Source organism: Pezoporus flaviventris, unplaced genomic scaffold (genome assembly GCF_033815535.1).
Source record: "Pezoporus flaviventris isolate CSIRO_AGI_PZ_B2104156 unplaced genomic scaffold, CSIRO_AGI_Pfla_v1 ptg000007l, whole genome shotgun sequence".
NCBI lineage: Eukaryota > Metazoa > Chordata > Aves > Psittaciformes > Psittacidae > Pezoporus > Pezoporus flaviventris.
The window spans coordinates 21,259,485-21,281,664 of NW_026892555.1; the positions used below are offsets into that span (position 1 = coordinate 21,259,485).

The following is a 22,180-nucleotide window of genomic DNA, read 5'->3' on the forward strand; positions in this document are numbered from 1 at the left end:
TCTAACGAACGTGGCCTTGAACACCGCCAGGGATGGAGCATTCAAAGCTTCCCTGGGGAACCCATTCCAGTGCCCCACCACCCTTACAGTAAAGAACTTCTTCCTTATATCCAATCTAAACTTCCCCTGTTTAAGTTTGAACCCATTACCCCTTGTCCTATCACTACAGTCCCTAATGAAGAGTCCCTTCCCAGCATTCTTATAAGCCCCCTTCAGATACCAGAAGGCTGCTATGAGGTCTCCACACAGCCTTCTCTTCTCCAGGCTGAAAATCTACTAATAAGTAGTCTTGTCACTCTTCAAACAGTATTAATAGCTCTTGAATTTCTGCTACAACATGCAAATGGATTTTTGAGAAAATATCTGTACTTGTTCCCTGCACAAACTGTCATGATCTACAGGATGTACCATTCTACTAGGCAGTCTCAGATGCTGCAGCAGTACCTGAATTTGAAAACAGACAACAGCTGGCCAGAAAGATGGAAAAAGTAGGAAGGTAGCTAATGTGCTTAATAGCAGTACACTCTAAAAAAAATTATGCTTCATTGCTTAAGAGACTGTGGGGTACTAAAGTGAAGTTCTGGCCTTAAAAAAAATAACATCTTCATCGCTAAATGACCACCTGGTCCATGCAAGCCACAAAAGTGGCCACTGCCTACTACTGAATAACAGCTTTCCCTCAGTGGCAATACCTGCTTTAGTTTCTCACCAAACATTTACTGATCTTGACAAATACAAATAATAACTAACTCTGAGACTTCATTCTGTTTTTAATTTGGCTGAGAAGACAAAATATTACATATTATTTGAGGAAGAATGACATCTACAGTGATCACATTAACTTTATTTACTTCTAAAAATAGGCTGAATTGCATGAAAAAGACTGTTTTTCATGAAGGAATGCCAGAAAACAGTGAGGATCCTTCCTGCAAAGAAAACAGGGAAGTTGAACATCAAAACTGCTGACTGCTCACGGACTACAACTTCTATTACCTCTTTACTGGCTTCAGCTATCCTTTCTCCTTTTATTTCCCAGCTTCCCCTTTAAGAAAAAAATCCCCGTATTATTTCACTCTAAAATGAAGAGAATTATAGAATCCATGTGTTTACAATTACTGTCAAGAATCAAGTTTTCTTCACTACCAAGCAGGTGATGTTCCATGTAGAGAAGAAACTGTAACTGGTGCTGCCTAATGGTAATGTTGCCACAGCGTCAAACTCTACTGTATACAAGTGTCAGATGACTTAAAGGAGAAGATTAGCCAAGATCAAAGAATGCAGAACCCTCATTCATACATCGTGTGACATAGCACTCAAACTTTTGTCTCCTCATCAGATGATTAAGCAAATCATCACTATGACACATTCAAGGTCCACAGTGTGAGAAAGTCCAAGCACGTGTTCTCTCACACTTCTGTTTAGAGTGATTTTGAGCCACGGTGTTCTCTTTATTGATTTTGTCCTGCCTGCATTTCAACAACCAACTATATTTGTTATTTATGGCAAAACCATAATAATTCTTACATTGTTTCTGGTTTTCTAATCCCTTCTTGCAGAAATGAACCAATTTGTGGTCTTGCACATGTTCAATTAATAACAGTATTTGTATTATCTCTGTAATCAGTATTTCTGATTTCTTGTTTAACACATTAAATTATTCAAAATGGCAAAGTTTTAAATTAACTTTACACACCGTTTAGTTATTAAAAGCATTTTCTTTTGATAAAAAGGTACAATAGTATTTAATTTACTGATAATAAAAATAATGTCTACAAGTTATGTTCAAAATATTGCTAGGTAAAATACATATTAAAGAGATTGGACAGAATATTAATGTCTTTTAGACTATTCCACTAAATGTATTATGAGACAGAAGAAACGTAATTCATTGAGCAGAGACAGGAAGGTATGGATCAGATAATCAAATAGTATAGGCTAAGGAGGGTGGAAGGAAGTGGACTGAAGCCCAACTGCACTTAAAACTCATGTAAAAATTGCTCTATCTCATGAGGCTCCATTTTAAAAACACTCTGAAAAATACCAGAAGAGAAAAGAAAAAAACCACCCAAACCCCACAAACTCTGAGAGATTAATTACTATTAATGAGAACACAGAGGAAAATCAACACTTTGGGGTTTTTTGTTTGTTTCTGTCTTATTACAAGTTTTTATTTTGCTGTTTCGCTTTTTTTTTTTCAGAAAACAACAGTCCCTATGAGGTGTTTTCCCATTAGCTATGTTCCAGCATGGCAGCTTCAGTACACTTTAAGAAAGCAGGAAGTCTTTAAACACTATTGATACAAAGCTCCACAGTATTCTGATTAAATACTTATATGTTTCCTTTCATTAACAATACAAAATATATTTCAATGTTGAAGCAACATTCTTTGGAGTGTCCATAAAAGGAAGATTTGGACACATGCCTATAATCCACAAACTTATTTGCAGGTTATTGTTTTGGGTAAATTCCTCCCAGCTATATTTTATGTGTAATCTTAATATGCATGAATATCTTACCAGCTTAATTTAAGCAGTCACAGAAAGTATTCAGGAAAACGTCAGAGAAATTGGTCCTGAATCTTGCACGCTGTTTAAATGACTATGGGCTACAACTTCCAATACTCTTCCACATAGTTTGTGTGCTTGTGGACATACAAGACTAGAAGGATAAAATGGTTAATAGCAAAAAGGAAACACACTTTGATTCTATATTTTCAAGATTGGTTTTACTATTCTAAGAATTCCTTACCTTGTAAGTTTAATATCATTTGTTTGTTGATTGTTCCTAACTACATAAGTCAGAATTGCTTATTAAACAGACACTTCATTGTAAAATTTTTCTTAGCTTTGTATCTCAAAGAAAGACCATAACCCCTATTTTTTCTTTTATTTTATATTTGCAGAGTCTGAGCATAAAGATTTCTTCAATACAGCCATTTTAGTTGCAAGAATCAGCTTAGAACATTTGTGGGGGTTTTTCCTAGTAATTCTACAACAGAAGCTAAAGATCACACATATTAACATTAAAACATATTTTCTTTTGCCTCCTAGTTCTTCACTTGCCTTTTTCACATTCTAAGGACATTCCTTAGATCGATAGCAAATAACATTTCTCCTTAGCAAAACTTTGTGAGCTTTTAGGTTATGAAGTGATTTACTTTTAAAAATTTATGTGGGGTATAGAAGGAATAGTCTGGATTTAAAGCATACAGAAGTGGCCTTGGTATACAAGAAAGGAAGCATGAGAAATCTAATGCAGGTGACAAAAATCAGAGCTACTTTGCAGATCTACTTGTGGTGTATGCTTCGGAACTACAGCTTTCTGCAGTCCTTCTCACCTGAGAAAATGTTTCTCTGGAAATAGTACATTATTTCCAAAGGCATAAAATAAATGCAGTAAGAAGCCTAATTTTAACCCCTTGACAAGATGCTTGAGAACCTCTGTCAAACGGCTTCAAATCCAAATAATCCACATTTTGTTACTTTCTCTTTACCTTGCTTCTTAGTGCTGTTAACTTAAATTTTACACTTTGCAATCTAATTTGAAGTTTTATAATATCTCACGCTTTTAAACATACAATTATGACAAGAAAAAGAAAAGGAAGCTACATTTACTGATTAATTATTAATGCAAAAAATGAAGGCAACACATCTCGGGAGAGAATTGCTAACAATTTTATTAATTATACATATTAACCAGCTGCAATAAATTGTGATTCTCCAATTAATGTAGTGCTAGCTTGCCAGAAAGCATCTCACAGCCCAGGATATCAAAGATATAGTATTACATGCTGCATGATCTGCTATTCCCTGAAAAGAAAATTTGAAGCTTTAAAACATGGGGAAAAACTGAGCAGATATGCAAGAACTGATCAATAATTGTGCAGCCTAAGAGAAATATGAAATTCTCTGAGAAGTATTTTACTAGTTCACATTTCAATACCTACCATTTCTGGGACATTACTGTTACCATATGCTAAGTTTGCTCTGCTTCTAGTTGTTGCAACAAATTTCAAATGCATAATGATAAAAGTCTTTAAAGCCTCAGGAAGCTATCTTCACACAACATTACCTGTTTTATGTGCCAACAGAGTTTCAGATATCAAGACACACCTAAAGTCATCTGATCTATATAAAATACAGAAACAAAGACCCTCTAACACTGATTACCTTAGACCTTAGTAACTAAAAGACAGAAGATAAACAGTTTCTTCAAAAGAACCTTGTAAATGAGGATGCCAACTTCTCAAAGTTTCAACATACTAAAAATACTTCCAATTACAGAAGCTTTCCATAAGGATACTAACCAGTCAGCACAACATCTGTGCAACATGTGCATCTGCCACTTCACACTTTGGCTGTCTGGCTTCTTAAGTAGTATTATCTGGAACTTATTTTACCAGTTTTCTGATTGTTATTATTTCCAAACAAAATAAAAAATGGAAAATAAATTTATGTTTGCTTTAAACAAAAAAATATGGTATTATTTGATTTTTTTTTAATTCTCCACAGAAGTAATACATTGATAACCTTGACTAAAGTTTAATTAAATTACTCTGTTGAACTACCATCAGCAAAAAAGACTGCTATAAACTACACTATCATTCCTTCAAATTTTATGTGTGATATAACTGTAATAGCACTTTTGAAAATACCTCCTGCTGATCATGTTCTTTATTTTACAGTGAAGTTACAGCAACAACAGAGGGTTGACAAGATTTCTGTAAACAGAAATAAACTACAAGGGAACGTAAGAATGGCACCACTGGGTCAGACCAAAGGTCATTCTAGACTGCTGTTCTCTGACAGCAGCAGTAAGTGGATGCTTAGGGAAAAAGTATAAATAAAACAAGCCCATACTTCAGCATACTGTTCCAGACTTCCAGAGCCAGCATGTTACAGGGTATTACATCTTATCAGAAACACTTTCTTAAGCCTAATATGCAGCAATAGAGAATGGCTTATATCTTCTGCAGATATTACTGCAGTATCTTTAATATGACAAATCAGTACACAGTTTGAATTCAACCAGGCTAGAAAGGAGTCAGCTGCTACAGATGAGTTTTCTCTGCCTTCTCCCTTTTGGAGGCCTCTCAGTTAACAATTATTTTGTTGTAATTAGCATGTTGCCTACTACTCACGAAGCATTTGCTGATTTTTGGGTACCTGAGCAGATCGAAGCTGTACTTCCCCCAGCCTTTCCCATTACCGGGATAACTACAAGTAACAATCTGTTCACTGTAAGATATCCAATTTTTACATTAGTTAAGACTCCAAAAATTATTTTTGTGGTAAAAGAATAAAATGCCAAGGTCGAAACAACTTTTGCTTTTCCCCTGTCTTCTTCCCTCCTTTCCCACCCCAAGCTCTCCATATTAATATAATTTATTCATTTATTCAGGAAGCTGGTAATGTTTTTTCAATTTATCAGAACATGGGAGTTAGCCTTATGGAACATGTCGCATCTGCTGGTGGGGTTTACCCAAAGTGAACCAAGAAACAGGTCTAGAAGAAAAATATCATCTGTGAGGCTGATGAATACCACTGAGGCCAGTGCTTGGGCAGCCTAGACAGAGTGCTCAAATATCTAGAAGCAGGTATTACAAAAGCAGAAAAATCTAGAAAAATCTAGAAGCAGGTATTACAAAAGCAGAAAACATTAGCCAGCAGGTTGCGCCTTCAACTTATGAGAGAAAACAAAGCTCTGCCCACAAGAGTTTTTCCCCCTTTTTGCTCAACACTGCCCCCAGGTGACTGACAGTTTGTGTCCATTGGCTTTGTCTGCAAATTGTGCTTAAAATACGTAACAGTTATAAATAAAAATTCCAACCAGACACTTCAGTCCCAGGTCCTTCTTTGTGTGACCATTTTACAAGTACCTCTGACCCCATCCTTCACCAGCTCAACCATTAAATGCAGCTCTTCCTCAACTTTAACAAGATTTTTTTTTTTTCATATGTTTTGGGGAGAAGAAAAAACTTTTTAAGCATCAAATTTGTGCAGAAGCTATTGTATTCTAATGGCTAGCAACACATCAACACAATAAGAGCAAATACCCTGAAGAATTCTGGAAGCTTTCTTTGTTGCTCAGGCAGAAATGACAGAATGCCAGAAAGGAACAGGGAGGTCTGAAAGCCATCCAAAACAGGGACAAATTTTTGGTTTCTACTTATACTATGAGCAAATTTTTCTGTATTTGCAACAACTGATTGTTAAGTGCTGAGTTCCTCACTGCAATTAAAAACTTGTAAATAAGAAATGAATGATGGATGCAAAAGATGATGATTTGGCTATGATTCTTTCAAGAAATAGCTTATTTTGGGTATTAGTCTATTAGCTATCTATTTGAATTTCAGATTTTATGGGACAGATACGGCCTTGCAGCATACTGAAGCATGTATCTGGGCTAACAGAAAATAAACAAGACTACGTAACCTGAAAAAAGGGATGGAGGGGATAGGGGACAGAAAATGGGTGAACACTTCAGATGACATCCTCTGGAAAATACCTCAGATGTCTAACTTGCCTTGAATTTTAAAAGCAAGCATCTTACATTCACTAGCATAACTGATTACTCTCCTTGAGCCATAATCCTCACAGAGATTTTGTGAAGAAAAAGTAAGAATTCGGAAGTACCTTTTAAGTTCTTCAGCGAAGATGCAAAATAACTGTGTTTTGTATTCATAAGTACCTCCAATCTAGATAGTTATTAGCCAGGAACATTATTTAGGGTACCTGTAAGCAAAATGATTATTTGTGCATAAACTAATGTTTTCCCCAAAATCTAGCCTTACTCTGAAGCTTACAGAGGCATACTTTGTACAAAAAGATAGTTGGTAATGACCTCAATGGCTGTATTTCATGGAGGAGTATAAGATGCACTGACTTTCAGCAAGATTCATTATCCATGAATGCCTACATGGACAGCAGCAGACCAAGATGAGTGCTGGTTTGTACTTAATTTCTTTTTCAAAGAGGAGCTCTTCTATTTTCCACTTCTAAATGCTGATAGGACAAATAAATGCTCTCTTGCCAAAAATCTCCAGGTGGTAAGTGATGGACATCAGGAAATGGATCTGCCAGACTAAGAAAGAAACTCCTTGAGAATTCACCTGTTCTATCACTGATCAGCAGTAAAACTGCTTATTGTTTATACTGGAAAGACCATTACCAGAATATTAAACATTCTTTTAAGAATGAGGAAATGTTGTCTTTTTATTAACAATGCACCTATAATCTTAAGTGCATCACTGAACAAAATTGTGACATAAACTTTACTCATATAGTTGTATTTCTTTTCCTGGCACTTCTGTTTCTGTTCTCCATGTGCAGGTATTATACATTCTTGCAAGAATTTGGCATATATTAATTCTGAAAAAATGAATAATTATGAAAAGGCAGCAATATTCTTTGCCCCTCGGGTAATTTATCAGACACCACATGTGTGTCCCTCCTCTAAACCTGTCAAGCAGATCAAAGCAATAGTCTTTGCAATAATAGACTATACTTTATGAAGTCAGTAGAATAGGTCTACTGTACATCAAAGATGAATTTATAAAAGAGTATAAAGCTAGGGCTTATAATAAGTAAAAACACAGCACTGGAGAACTGGCATGAAACTTTTTATAGAATATTAAAACACTTAAAAAAAAGATTTACCCATAAATCATCACTTCTTTATTATTTTTGTCTACACTAATCTTTTACAACATTGCCCTATAAACCATCAAATACAGTCCATTTGGAAATCACACCTTTAGTTTAAACAAGGGGTTGCTACTTTAATGACTGCCAGTATTTATGTAACCAATTCATAAAACAGAGAACAAAAATGTATTTTATTTTTGAGGCAGGAGACAATTATTTAATCCTTCTATTTACCAAGAACTTCCAGTGAAATCAAGCTTCCTAACTAAGATTAATTATGTTTATAGTTGTTCAACAATCCTCAGGATTTATCTAGTCAAATATTTGGAGGAGAGTGAACTTTTTTCACATCTTAAATGCTGCTTTTTTTTCCATTTTTCCCATTCCTCTCTTTCAATACACATTAAAAAATAAAAAATAAACATTCCAATGAGATTCAAAGCAAGTATATATCCAGTGTATTTTTTCTTCATTATTCCAGCTATAAACAATACTATATAAAAATATAGTTTGCTATTTCAAATATGGTTTCCAGACAAAAGGGAGAAGAGGTAACAAAGACTGCCATTCTGACATTTGTCATTAAAAGCGATTATTGAATTTGTGAAGTCATAGATTGTCAATTTTTAAACAAGAAATAAGATGCACTTCTCTAGTTAAAACTAGAGAACAATTACTTCTTGGAGAAGTTTATGTATTATTATAGAGGATTCTCTATCACTGAATTATTATTTTTTAAAAATTATTCAAGAGGAAATAATTTAAAATCTCTCTAATTGAAAATATCTCATCTTAAGATGAATTGAAGGAAATCTTACAGTCTGAAGTAATTCCAATCACATTAATTTCCACTGTCACCTTAATCAAAGATTCTATGAAAAACACCCTAATGACAGAAAAGCTAGCACACACTTTGCTTCCAGTGTTTGACAGATTGATGAAGGACATCCTCTCTCTTTGCCCACATCGGTTTTAATGCCATTTCTTTCAGCCTTAACACAGTACTTGTCTCATTCAGGCTATTCATAGAACTTTCTGAAATTGCACCCATCTATTTTCAAGTTAATACTTTTAATTTCATTTTGGCATTTGTCGTGGCTTAAACCCAGTCAGGTAACTCGTTCACTCACTCCCCCCCTTCTTTCCCTCCCCCTATTCCCAGAGGGACGGAGAGGAGAACTGAAAAGAATGCAACTCCCATGGGTTGAGATAAGAACAGTTTAGTAACTAAGGTATAACACAAATCACTACTGCTACCACCAATGATAATAATGATAAAGGAAATAACAAGGGAAGAGAATACAACATCTCACCACCACCTGACCGATAACTTGCTCCCCCCCAGCCCGACCAAGCTCTGACCGATGCCTCCTCCAACCCTGCAGTCCCCCAGCCCTTCCAGCTAACTCCCAGTTGCCTCCTTGTCATGACGTGCTGTGGTATGGAATACCTCTTTGGCTAGCTTGGGCCAGGTGTCCTGTCTCTGCTTCCTCCCGGCTTCCCCTCCTCGCTGGCAGAGCATGAGGCTCACAAAGTCCTTGGCCAAACCAAAACATCATTGTTATCAGCTCTGTTCCCGAGCTGAAAGTCAAAACACAGCAGTGCACCAGCTACCAAGGAGAAAAATGACTGCTGCTGCTGAACCCAGGACAGCAATTAACCTGTTTTCATTAAAATTTGTTAAATCTCCTACTTCCTTAAGGTCATAAATCAGTAAAAATTCCAGTCATTAGTTCTACCTTACATAGTGACTAAAATAGAAAAAAAATCCAGTATCAATACCAATCCTTCAAAACCCACTAGATGCCTCTAGCAAAGCACTGATGATTTGATAATCCCTTAATGAAGTCAGACTCATTGTGATTGATGGAACAGTGTCATTCAGTGTAACTACCCTTGGAAATAAAGAGCAAGTAGATCAGCTTAAGTTAGTGAACTCATTATTGGTTATTTATAGAATTGGTGCCTGTGACAATCTAATATCATTCTAGCCCGCAATGCTAAACTGTTGAAAGAAGAAAGTTAAGAACTGCTCTTGGCACTTGGAAGGTTATAGCAGGATTTTCAAGTAGGTTAAACAGAACTCTAGCAATCCTTACTACTCTGCTTTTATAACCACAATAAATATTCCAGGAAATTCAGAAATGCCAAAGCTTCAACTCTCCTATTTCAGTAACAGAGCAACTACAACTTACATTTTGATCTTATGTTCAAGGCACATGTACAGAATTCTATTTTTAATTACAATGTTCTGATAAAAAACAACAGTATTATGCCTTCTAGCCCAAATAAACTATTTTTTATGTCAGCAGAATCAGAGATCTGGTTGAATTCACATTGAGAAGTCGCAGTCTTACCAACTGAATAATTGCAAGTTCCTTCAATTAAGTTATGTTTGTGGATTTTGAGCCCCATGGATAGATTGTTCCAAGTTATAAACATATTTAAAAGAAAATACTGTTATAATTACTGAGAAAAGCTGGCGAAGATCCTATTTTTATCTAAATACTCAAAGAGGTAAGAGTTTTATTTCCTGCACTATTAAATGCCCTTTCTAAACTTTCCTTAACTATACTTACTTTGAAAATTCTTCAGATGTCTTTGCAAATAGCACATAATAAATTCCGGAGTACTGTCAAATCAAAACATGCTAAATAGCTGTCTAGCTTTAGTGGTAAGAAAGAACTAGGAGAGCTCTTCCCTTTTACAGCTAATTGCAAAATTATAAATTCATTTTCAAGATTGCCTTGCGGAACTGATTGCAACAGATTCCTAGTAATAACAAAAGCAAATATATGTAAATACATAGAAATATTTGAACGGTGGCCTGACTTGAGGGTCAATATTCATTTTCATACATTGTAAAAACAGAGATAAAATTGAAAAGGAATCCAATGAGATCCTCTCTAGCAGGTATCAAGTACTGCCCCTGTTTTTAAAAAAAACAGGAAAAAATGGTATTGTGACTGTAGGAAAGCTTTGCTGACTATCACAAAAAATAATTTCAGAATGTGACCTTAGCATTATTTCCCTGTTTCAGAAAGTCTTTAGAAAACAGGACCTACATGTTTTCCGTTTGAGAAGTTACCAGAAGCAAAATAAAGCTATTAGGCACTGAAAGACTTCTAATTTTCTGTTTGCATGCTTTTTAAGGGGAGAAGATTTTTTGTTTTGCTCCTACTCTGCACTAAAGAGGACCAGCATTAGAAATATCATCAAGATAGCCACATACATTACTAGAATATAACTGCCTTAATTTATCTTCCCATTCACTCCAAGTAGCAGTGCATTTTATCAAGAGTAAGATAACTCTCAGATAATCTACATCAGTAGCTTTTAGCCATGTTTTCAAAGACAAGGATTACAGAAATATCTGTTATCAAGGACAAGCATACTGTAAATTACATATACTGAGTCTCAAAAAAGACCATAAAGTTTTGAGAACATGTACAAGGCATTTCTCACATGTAATTTAGCAGGTATCACCAAGGATTAAAACATCCAGACAGAAACTGTCAGAAGTATTTTGCACTGAAAACTTTTAATACTGATGATTGGCACTAATTTGCTGTAAGCCAAAAAGAATATGGGAAAAGGCAACCAGTTCATTCTTCCTCTTCTCTTTAGAGAAAGAGCATCACTGCTCACAGACATGTAATAACATTCCCTTAAGTTATTTATTCCTGTAAATAATGAGCTGCACACATGCTTTTTTTTTTTGTCTTGGACTGGATGCTAAGCAGACTATAGCCTTTCCAACACTTGAACCTAAAGTTCTTGATTTTATTTGAAACCCAGCATTAGACCATCATGCTGCCACAGGAGGCTGGGGAGGGAAAAGCACAAATACAAATTTCCTATTTGTCTAAAACCTAAAAAAATCCTACCACAATTACTTTCCTGACTCCAAAGGTCAAATGTTTATTAACACTTCCAAACAGACACTTGCAAACTCAGGGTATTTCCAGTCTTCCTTACTTTATTGTTTAAAACTCCATCCATAAGTTTATGATAATTATGGATTGTTATTATAACCTATAAACCCTGACATTTTACACTTCAAATTCATATACATACCTATAGTTCTGGGCTAAAAGCCGGGCTCCAAAAAAATCCATTTACTATAATCATGATATTTTGAAAAGATAAATGTCTAGTATCCCATTAAATTAGTGCTGCAATTTTACTACCTTTACAATTAGACAAAACCTAACTCTATAGTTATAAGATTTTTCAATTTCACTTAGATACAGAAATTACTTTGGTTTTGAATGCAATATCCATGCTAAATGAACCCCCACACTATTGGAGAACTCCGCATTTCTCTATAGAACATTCATTATATTGGCTGAACAGCAGGGATGAGTGTGCATTTATGTAAAATTTATGTAAGAAAATAATTTCAATTTTCAGTGTGTAAGACGTGTAACATCCATGGTACCTAATGGAAAACATCAAAGGAAAAAATGTTTTCCTTCCAGTGACTGGTGTCAAGCAGGTCATATCCCTTTCTGGTACTGAACATCTGTTGGGTGTGAATTAATTTCAGTGGCATAGGTTTCCTTAATGAGTGTTGTGCCAAAACTGTGATACAATGTGGATAGCCACCTGCTTTCAATCTACTTATATTCAGTCTTTTGAAAACTTTCCATCCCTTTTTTAGTATATCCTCACTTACACATTAGAAAAGACAAATGAAATATTAATTATACAATGGCAAGGATTCAACTTAATAAGGGCAGGAATATTCATGAATGTCACTGCATTTTTTTTTTTTTAATTAAACTAAGTTTGCTTGCATAAAAAATATTTCATTTCTTTCCTTTAAAAATAAAGAACAAACTGTTCAACTCCTGTTGTTGAAGAGCCACAATCTCTTCAGCTGTTCAACTATACCATAAAGATTGCTTGCTTTCCAACAAAACAGGCTAAACACTGAAGAAAAAGCTTTCTAGGCATAAGCCCCAGTGAGATACAATAGAAAGAGGAGGTGCTGAGAAACCTGCTGGTTCTCTGAAGCTCATTTCAAGGGCAACTGAAGAAATCCATGAGAAAAAAAAACCACTGAAGACTATCAGGTACATAGACATCACCACTATCTCTGCAAGTGCCTGAGCTGCAAATACTGCATTACAGCTGGGAAAATAATGTAGGGATGCAGAATTAATGCATCTGTTCTTATATTGTTTTAAATTCATATGCTAATATAGGTCTAAATAAATTTAAGCCACTACGGCCATTACTACACCGTGTGCAAATATGAACTGTATTTATCTAGGCATGTCAAACATATTTATCTAGTATTGGGTCTGAAATCTTTCTGTTAATCCCTATCTAGATTCTGGGCAACGAATTAAAAAATATTGATGAATTTGTCACAGGAAGTACTTGTGAAAATTTCAGGTACTTACACAAACAAGACCACCAAGCTGTAAATTTGTAATGGTGCTTTCCAGAATTAACAAAAACACTGGATAATATGGGACAAAAGCAGTGAAAGGAGTAAGTACGCCATCCCTTCCAAAAGATAATCCAGAAAAAAACCAACAGATTTTAAAGAAAAAAAAATGAAATTTTGGGAATTCTGAACAAAGGCGAATCTGCAACTGAAACTATCAAGCACCAGATCTGTTTCTTTATGACCCGTTTTCTTTAGAGTTAACAAACACACAAACAAACACACAAACAAACAAATCCCCACCCAACAGCAGAAGGTACCATAACATTCTGAAGAATTTTTCTTGCTGTGTGAGGAAAAAGACAAGTCTTCGAATAATTTCAGAAGACACAAAACCATATTTATTCTTGCTTTTATTACATAATTTCTAAACCAGAGTGACTCTGCACAAAGAAAAGATTACAGTAGATGGTGGGAGACCAAGAATAAAGAAGTAGCAGGAAGAGAGTCAGAAGACTGGGAAAAGGAAAGAATGTTACATTAGCTTCATCACTTAAGGGTGGCTCTTTTACTGTGGTATACTAGAATATATACATAGATCAAAGAGCATCCTCATCTCTGGCTTTCCTAATGATGTGGTTCATCCCTGCCCCCTTAAAATATGTTTTTTTATTTTGGTAAGAAGCATAAAGATTTAACTTGCTTGAAAACACGGGTTTCAAAATTGGTCACGTGATATTCTTTATATATGGCTGGTTTTAAAGTAGACTTAATATGATGACTACTTGACATTAATGAATAATGAAATTTCTTACTATTGGTAAAACCACACGCCCCAGGTAGTCTTAATACACCAAAGTTCCTCTGTATCTAATAAAAGAGATTTACCTGTTTGATGATTTTTAGGCTTTAGAGAATGCAATTCACTGATTTTTTGCCTTAACTAAGTGTGGCTTATTTTTTCAAATCCAAGGCAGATTAATAGGATTTACTGAACTCAAAATCACATAGATTAAAAATTGATAGGAAGTTGTTATGGTTAGTTGGAGATTATAACATTAGAACCAATTCAGTTATAAAATCACAGCAGATAGACTTCTGATACAAAAATCAGTGAAAGGACGCCAACATCTTCTTGTCATGTCCCTCAGCAGTGTTCTACACCAAATAAAGACTCTTCCTAACATCCAGACTTGAATAATGTTTCCTTTCATTTTTAATTATTTACCTACTTGTATATCTCTGTAATTGTCTACACAACTCTAAATGATTCTACTTCAGCCTTGATGTTTGCACTTCTTAAATATTTGTGGCTTCACAGCTCCAAAACATCAATCTTGCAGCCAAGGTGCATGCATTTGACTCTTACAATCCACCACCTGCCCCACAAATCATAAGCAGAATCCCTAAATATTTTGTTATCTTTGGTTAGCTTCAAAGAGCTGCTTGATGGAAGAGCTATCATCAGCTCACACAGTTGGGACCCTTGAGTGCTCACCTAGCTTGAGAAAGAATCAGCAGGGAGCCTACAGAAGGAGTGCTAGAGACAAGCAGAAAAGGAGTCAAGCTTTATATATTCAGAGTTGGACATTTACGACCAGCAGCAGAAATTACTGGATCTGGAAAAATACAAAGCATTCCTAAGTGTCAAAAAAGATGAACACAGCTAAGTGACAAAGCTAAGATGGTCAAAACAAAGCTTCTGATATGCTTTGCCCTTCCTCAGAACCCACGAAGCAGGTATCTATCAGATTACCCGATTACCATCTATGATAAAGCATCTGGATCTGTGGACATGGGTAGAACAGTGGAAGTCTGAAAGAAAGGCATTTAATACTTCTGCAAAATTCTTGAACCTATGTTTGGACATTACAGTCTGGCTGGGTGAACTGACAGATGGAAATTAGAGGAATGACTGATTTCAGAGGGTATCGATTAATGGGAAGCAGTGTATATGTGCAAGAGCAGGGATGCTATCCACAGGGACCTAGACAGGGTAGATGAATGAGCCAAACAGGAACCTTTGGATGTTAAACAACAGAAATGTGAAGTCCTCTACATGAGAAGGAAGAACCTCAGCAATGACAGAAGCTGCTGCAGAGCAGTCCTGGTGGGCATAAGCAAGTCAAGTGCCTGGGCAGTAAAGGTGGCCAGCAGTATTTTCTATGGTATCCACAGAAACATGGTCAGTAGATTGAGGGAAGTCATTATTGACCTTTAGTCAGCACTCATGAAATCACATTTGGAATGCTGTGCCCAGTTTTGGTGCTCACAGTAGAAGAAAAGTATCAGAGGGAACCAAGATGGCTACAAAATTAATACAGCAATATCAGATGATGACAGAAAGTTTAATCGGATGGCATCCATGGGCATATGTACAACTACCTGACTGTAGTCCATTGAGAAGATGGTGCCACTCTTCTCAGAGATGCTCAGTAATAGGACGAGAAGCAATGGATACAAGAAGGAACACAAGAAACTCCAACTGCATATTAGGATTTATTTAAAAAAAAAAAAAACATTTGGGTGGTCAACTAGTGCCCAGGGAAGTTGTGTGATTTTCATCTTTGAAGGTATTTAAGACTTGACTGAAGCCCTAGAGCAACTTGATGTAATTAGGTGTGCTGTATGCAGGGGCTGGAGTATATGAACTCTGTTCAGTCCCTACTGACCTAAATTATTCCATGATTCTATCCTATCTTAAGCTTTCTATGTTAAAAAACAGATCAATCATAACTTTACACATATGCATAACAGTGTTTGAACAGACACAACCAGGAAATAAATAAGAGATGAATAAACAAGTCATCACTACTGACTTTTCCTTTAAATAAGACCTCATACTGTAAAAACAGCTTCCTGAAAACAGGTCTCACCACATCTTTAAATGTGGCTGAACACCTCTTGCCTGCAGGAGATTTACACAATCTAGATTATTATCTTAATTAGTAATAACAGGAGTGCCTAAAGGAAAGCCAAGCAAATACACTCATTGCTTTAAATCACTGTCATACAAAATTCCATTCATAACCTGAGTTCCAACCTAACTTTCCTTTTGTCTCTCAACCCTAGTGCTCACACCTTAAATTGCACTAAAGCTTTCCACTAAGTCTGAACAATGACTGTGTATTCCATATGCTGGGTTTTGCTCTTTTTTTTTTTTTCTTAAAAAAGGCTATGTCCCTACTAGCAATGTGGAATTTTCATTAGCTGTACTCCTTCAGAAACAGGAATTTCTGGTAACTTTCAGTAGTCAGATCTATAAAAATTCAAACGCATTTCTAAGAGTTTTTTCAGTATTTCATCTGCAGTGCCTTTAAAGTGGCACTAATGCATTAAAAAACCGTGAAAAACTTCCATTCTTGTTCTCTTCCTACATTTAAGCAACTCTTGAATCCTACAGCTTCTGTTACAGCTCATTTCAGTATAAAAGTACACTTTTTGACAAATACTCTACAAAATCTTTAACAAGAATCTATTTCAATCTTATTATTCTAGCAGACAAAACAGGACAATCAAACAAACTAATTTCACTTATGGTCAGTTATCTCAAGAAATTCAAGGCATTCTTTTATCCCCTTTCTTATTCAGAGAATGCCCATGTACACCATTTTTACATACTTCCATTTATTGTGTAGTTATTCGTTCAGTCATAAGTCCCTTATGAGAAGCACTGTATGTAATGGGCACAGGTTCTGAATACCCTTGAAAATAACTGAGTAAGTACTTACTGCAAATTCAGTTCAGTGGTGTAATGTACCAATATAATATTTATTCAAAAATGTTCTATTCCTTTCAACTTCAAAAAAAAAAAAAAGGAAAAACAAAAATAAAAAATCACTGCCATACTATCTTGGGGTAGGTTTGGAAAACAGGTTTCATACATTCTGATTTGGAAATTAAACTTACTTGGTTTCTCCATTTAATTTTGTACTTTCCCATGGGGAATACAGTTTCTTCCTACTCTTCTGTTAATCATGCTTAAGCATCTAATAGAAATATTGGTGAAAATCCTCAAACACTACAAACAAGAAGCTCTAAATTTGCAAAGAAAATAGGCGCTGTGGGTAGGAGGGAAATCTGTTTTCTATGAATTGTCCTGCTGAAGAAGACTGTGTTGAATGCAACTGCACAATGAACACTACAGCAGGAGAAACAGCACAGGTTCTGTGCATCACTATGATCTGCCCAACAGCCTAGGTAATTTGCAACACCTCAGTAAAGCCTTTGGAGGGTGGGTAACTTCAGCTCAATTTTTCTCTTATAGACATAACGCATCCAAAGGTGTTTGATGAACTGGGTAGTGCCACTGCTGGGGTTTTCCTTATAATGTGTGAAAGGGCATGCTGTCTGGGACAGTCTTTGATATCTGGAAAACAGTAAATGTCATGCGCATCTTCAAAAAAGAGCACGGAGGAGGATTTAGGGAACTACGTGATAGTCAGCCTTACTGTAGTCCCTGGGAAGGTGAGAGAACACATTTTCACAGAAGCAAATTACAGGCACTTTAAGGGCAAAAAAAGCTTTGGGGAACAAATAACACGTATCTACCAAAAGGCAAATCATGCCTTCCCACCATCTAATTGCCTCCTATAATGATTGAATCTGGATGCCCTTTGCTCTGACCGTAGGAAAGTTTAGACAGTTTTCCACAGCAGCCTTGCATCCAGTGTGAAATGAATGGGTAGATGACAAGGTGTGTAAAAACCAAACTGGATCACTAAAATCACAGACTAACGGCGCCTGTTCCAAAGAGTAGCTGAACTCTAGTCATAGAGTGACATTCCTCAAGGTTTGATCATGTTTAATATCTTTATTAAAGACTTAGCAATGACACAAAATGTACCCCAAGAAAGCTCACAGATGACACCAAACTGGAGGGAGTTGTTGATACAGTGAGGGGTAGGGTTGCCATTCAGAGGGACAGTGGCAAAATGAAGGAACGGTTTAACAGAAACCTCATGAAAGTCAAAAATAAATGCAAAGACCTGAACCTGACATGGAAAAATCCCCAAACTAATACAAGCTGAAGGCCAACTGCTACAGAGTAGCTTCGCAAAAAACAATCCAAGGGTTCTCGCGGTCAACAAATTGAACATGTGACAGCTGCATGCCCCTTTAGAGTTGAAGGCTAAGCACTTACCGGGCAGCATTAGCAGATCAGAGGTGACATTTTTACCTTTTATTAGATACTTGTGAGTCCACAACTAGAGTACTGTCTCTAAGTGAGCTCAATAGAAGAAGACTGACAATAAACCTCAGCGGGCGGAGGATCATCAAGAGAGTTACTGGTTAAAGCACAGGATTTAATAGGTAGGTGGTTTGTTCAGATGGAAAGAGAGAAGGCTAGGGATGGTGGTGGAGTATTGCTGTTTACTGTTACCTAAGCAAGGTTACAAAATGGAGTCAGCTGGTTTTGGAGATGTATAGTGAAATGTTGAGATGCAATGGATAGAAGTGGTACTGAGCAAAACTCTGAATGGATGTAAATACAAAAATGTGACGGAGGGTAGTTAATCTCAGGACAATTATCTAGATGTGTGGTACAACCTTCTTCCTTGGGGATACAGAAAGATTTGGTGGAAGAATACACTGAAAAGCTCATCTAGCTTTGACATTAGTGTTCTTAGCAAAAGAATGGTCTCCAGAGGCACCTTGTAGCCTAAAATATGCTTCGATTCTTGGTATGAAATAATTAGTGGGTGTGAAGTACAAATAGCCACATGCGGGCTTCAGACTTCATTCACTGAGGTGAAAACAGCAGGATACAATCACTGTATTATGTTTCTCTCTGCTAACTAAAGGAGAAACATGAGGACAATAATAAATGTGCATATATCAGAGGGCAGGATTGTTTCATATAGGCATAAAAGACTACAGAACACTAAAGAAAGAACTGGACAAAAAGTAACCGACTAATGGATTTCATGTTTTCAGTATAGTAAATCAAGATAAAATTCTGTAACTTATTAAAGAGAAGCCACCGCCTTGAACAAGAATTATTCCATTACTCATTACAGGAGACCTCAATAATTCAAGTGAGATATTAATGAAGAACAAATAGGCATCTTGGATGTAGTCAGAAAACAACCTGTCTGAAAACACGTAGCAAATTGCTTTTAAGCTTATGCAGTGAAATCAGTCATGCCGCACTTCTGCACAGCACCAACTCAAAAGTAAAATTCTTGGTATCATTTAAATATTCTGATTCTGAAAACAGGAAAACAGTGCTCCACAAATTATTTATTGAAGATATTCCCATATATACTTATTTATAATGTTCATCTCCAAAAGAGGCCCTGTATCTGTGAAGTATCCAAGGAAAAGAAAGATACACAGCATTTTTCTATATCTTTCACGCCTCAGCATGTTAATAAAATGCCTTTTATTTCCCTCTATCCTCGGGAAGGGATAAAGCAGCAGGGGGTGATGTGATGCCTAGATTAGCAGGTACAAACAACTTTTGAGATTTTGACAGGATGAGGAGAGAGAAATATAAGTAGTTTGGCTGCTCTAGAGCATTCCTCGCTTCCACCCAGATTCACATGAATGCCGAATCTGAGAGATTCAGGAAAGGAAGATGAAAAGTTTTTTTCAGGTCTCCCATTAGCCAGATTCTTCGAAAGGAAGAGCTGATTGCGTATTTCTCTTTAACTCCCTCTTTAGCTCTTGTTCCTATTTATGAAGATTTCTCAATGGTCCAACAGCTATTGCACGGGAATTAGTGTCCTGTCATACATTAACTTCTATTGTCTTAAAGATTACTATCAGCCTGACTAGATCCTTGGTTTTGAAGAAATACACATTTTTTTTTCTTAGGGCAAAGTTTTAACTTTCTTTTCTTGTATCTTTTTTTTTGTATCAGCCCAGAAGTTTAATAATTTATAGTAACAATTCAAATTAATAATTTAATTTAAAATCTGTCACAGTTGGAGATTGGTCTTCAATGAAAACTGAGGTATCAATTTCCAGATAAAAAATGACAAATTCAAAATATACTTGCTGAACACAGTAAGACTGCAGAAAAAAGGAGACATTAATTGTTCAGAAGATAAAGGACCCTTCATGATGTACACATCCCCTTTCTTACAGGAGAAGTATAAGAATATTCAGAGGTGGACTGAATATTAGGGACTTCAGTGAAGACAGTTAATGTTGAGTACAAACAGAGAAAATGTTATAGTTCACTGACTTTTGTGAAGCACAGTGTAGTATGCGAACTTACAAGATGCTGAAGCTTCAATAAAAGTTAAACACCAAACAGCCTCAGAAACCTAGCTCAAAACTGATTTCCTTCATTGTTTACATAATTCTTTTCATAAGATGCTATAGAACCACCTTAGTCTAATTTACTGAATAATATTCTTGTTAAAATATCACTCATCCTGTTGTCAGAATACTCAGATTGCATTTTAAAGCTGGCCAAAGAAACAATAACAAACTTGTATTTCATTTACCTTTTAATTTTACCTAGATGATACAAACACCTGAGCTGTGGCACTCTAAAAAAACCAAAAGCAAACCAGAAAAAAACCTACCTCAGTGGTACTACTGGAAGGTTCCAGTCCAACCATATTGGCTTGTACCAGCTGCTGAAGAAGTTGTACTTGAGCTACATTCAGGAAGAAATCCAGGTTTGTTGTTACATTTACCTCCAAAGAATGACCACACACCAAAATTTCCTGTTGAGAAATTAAGAGAAAATACAAGATAACAGCCATTCTGGAAATAATTTTCAGCCTCTATGTAACTGTATTGTGATTCTCTGCTGTAGTCAATGCTTCAATATTGACTTATTATGACAAATTAATACTATATAAATCACAGTATTAATTTAGTCTTTTTCAGGAGAAAGTAGTGTCTCTGGCTTCTAAAAATGGATGTAGCTTATTCTTTCCTTTACTTTAAACAATATAACTATTAAGCCAAATTTTGCAAGAAAAGCATCTAATGTGTTAGGTCTTGTTTCCATCTCTTGGCAGTACCAAACAGTGGACTGTCGGACTGTCAGATTTTGTTTTACACTTCCTTGGCAATAACTCCTACTGTCCTTTACTTTCAAGAAAAGGGTATCTTTTTTTTTTCTTAAACATAAAATTTGCTTAATGTGTAATGAAATCCTGTGTTGGAACTCACTGATAACCAAGCTAATTGATTTCTTCTTGCCTGTAAACCATTATTAAAACCTTGGCAAAGCTAGCTGGATGGCCACTGTTTTACTGGTGTTATCTAGCACAAAACAAGCTTTCCACCACAGCTGGCAAGTGATAAAGAGATGAAAACCAGAACCAATGCAGAAGGTTTGCTTAATAAGTAGAAATACTGCCTGTTCTCCTCAGAATGTTGCATAATGTTCAAGCTTTTCGTAATCTAAACTAGACCTCTCCATCAGGGAACATCATCCTGGGAACAGGTAACAAGAAGAATGTATGTACAGAAAACACTGAAATTCTTCAACATAAGGATTAGTAAAACTCAGAGATTAGTTTTTAAATAACTTCTATGAATCCTAGTTACCCTCCAAGCTATTTCATCTTTACATGAAATAACTTGCCACCTGCCCTTGTGATGACCCTTTACACACAACACGAAGCTGTCATTTTTTCTTTCTATACCCATTGGCTATTATTTTCCAACAATGTACACCTATTTTGCATTACAATACACACCTAATACCTTTTAAACTCCTGTACCAGTTTTGCTCTTCCCAGGAGGTAGCTTTTACAAGAAATACTTCTTGTGAACAGAAAAAATCTTTCTGATATTTCCCCTAAATAAAATCTTTTAAATTCTTGAGCTACAAATTAATGCCAAAAAGTGAGCCAATACCTTTTGTCTGTAACATGATCACTAACAAGCTGACCCACAGACTGGTAATGGTGATTGCTAAATCTGGAGTACCATGAAGTGTCCACAGTAATGGTGGGGAGTAGATGTTTTGTGGCAATCTGTGGGCTTGAAAATCTGGCTAAAGAAACTCAACTCGACTTCTTATAGATACTGTACAGATTGCTTTTCCAGGCTTCTTTGAGAATACATTGAATACAATGTTTCGTAATAGCGCCTCTTCTCAAACCTTTCCATCACTTTTAAAAATACTGCTGGAAATCATTAAAGGATTCCCATTTTCCGATTT

General features: G+C 36.0%; 1 protein-coding gene across 6 annotated transcripts in view; it reads right to left on the bottom strand.

Moving 5' to 3' along the window:
• The window catches only part of VPS13B (vacuolar protein sorting 13 homolog B), a 439,608-nt gene that overhangs the window by 132,151 nt on the left and 285,277 nt on the right, over positions 1 to 22,180 (bottom strand). For all 6 annotated transcript variants that reach the window (XM_061448008.1, XM_061448010.1, XM_061448006.1 and 3 more), the window contains one exon: positions 20,583 to 20,726. In XM_061448008.1, coding sequence (XP_061303992.1) covers positions 20,583 to 20,726 — 144 coding nt within the window. The remainder of the gene's footprint in view (positions 1 to 20,582; positions 20,727 to 22,180) is intronic.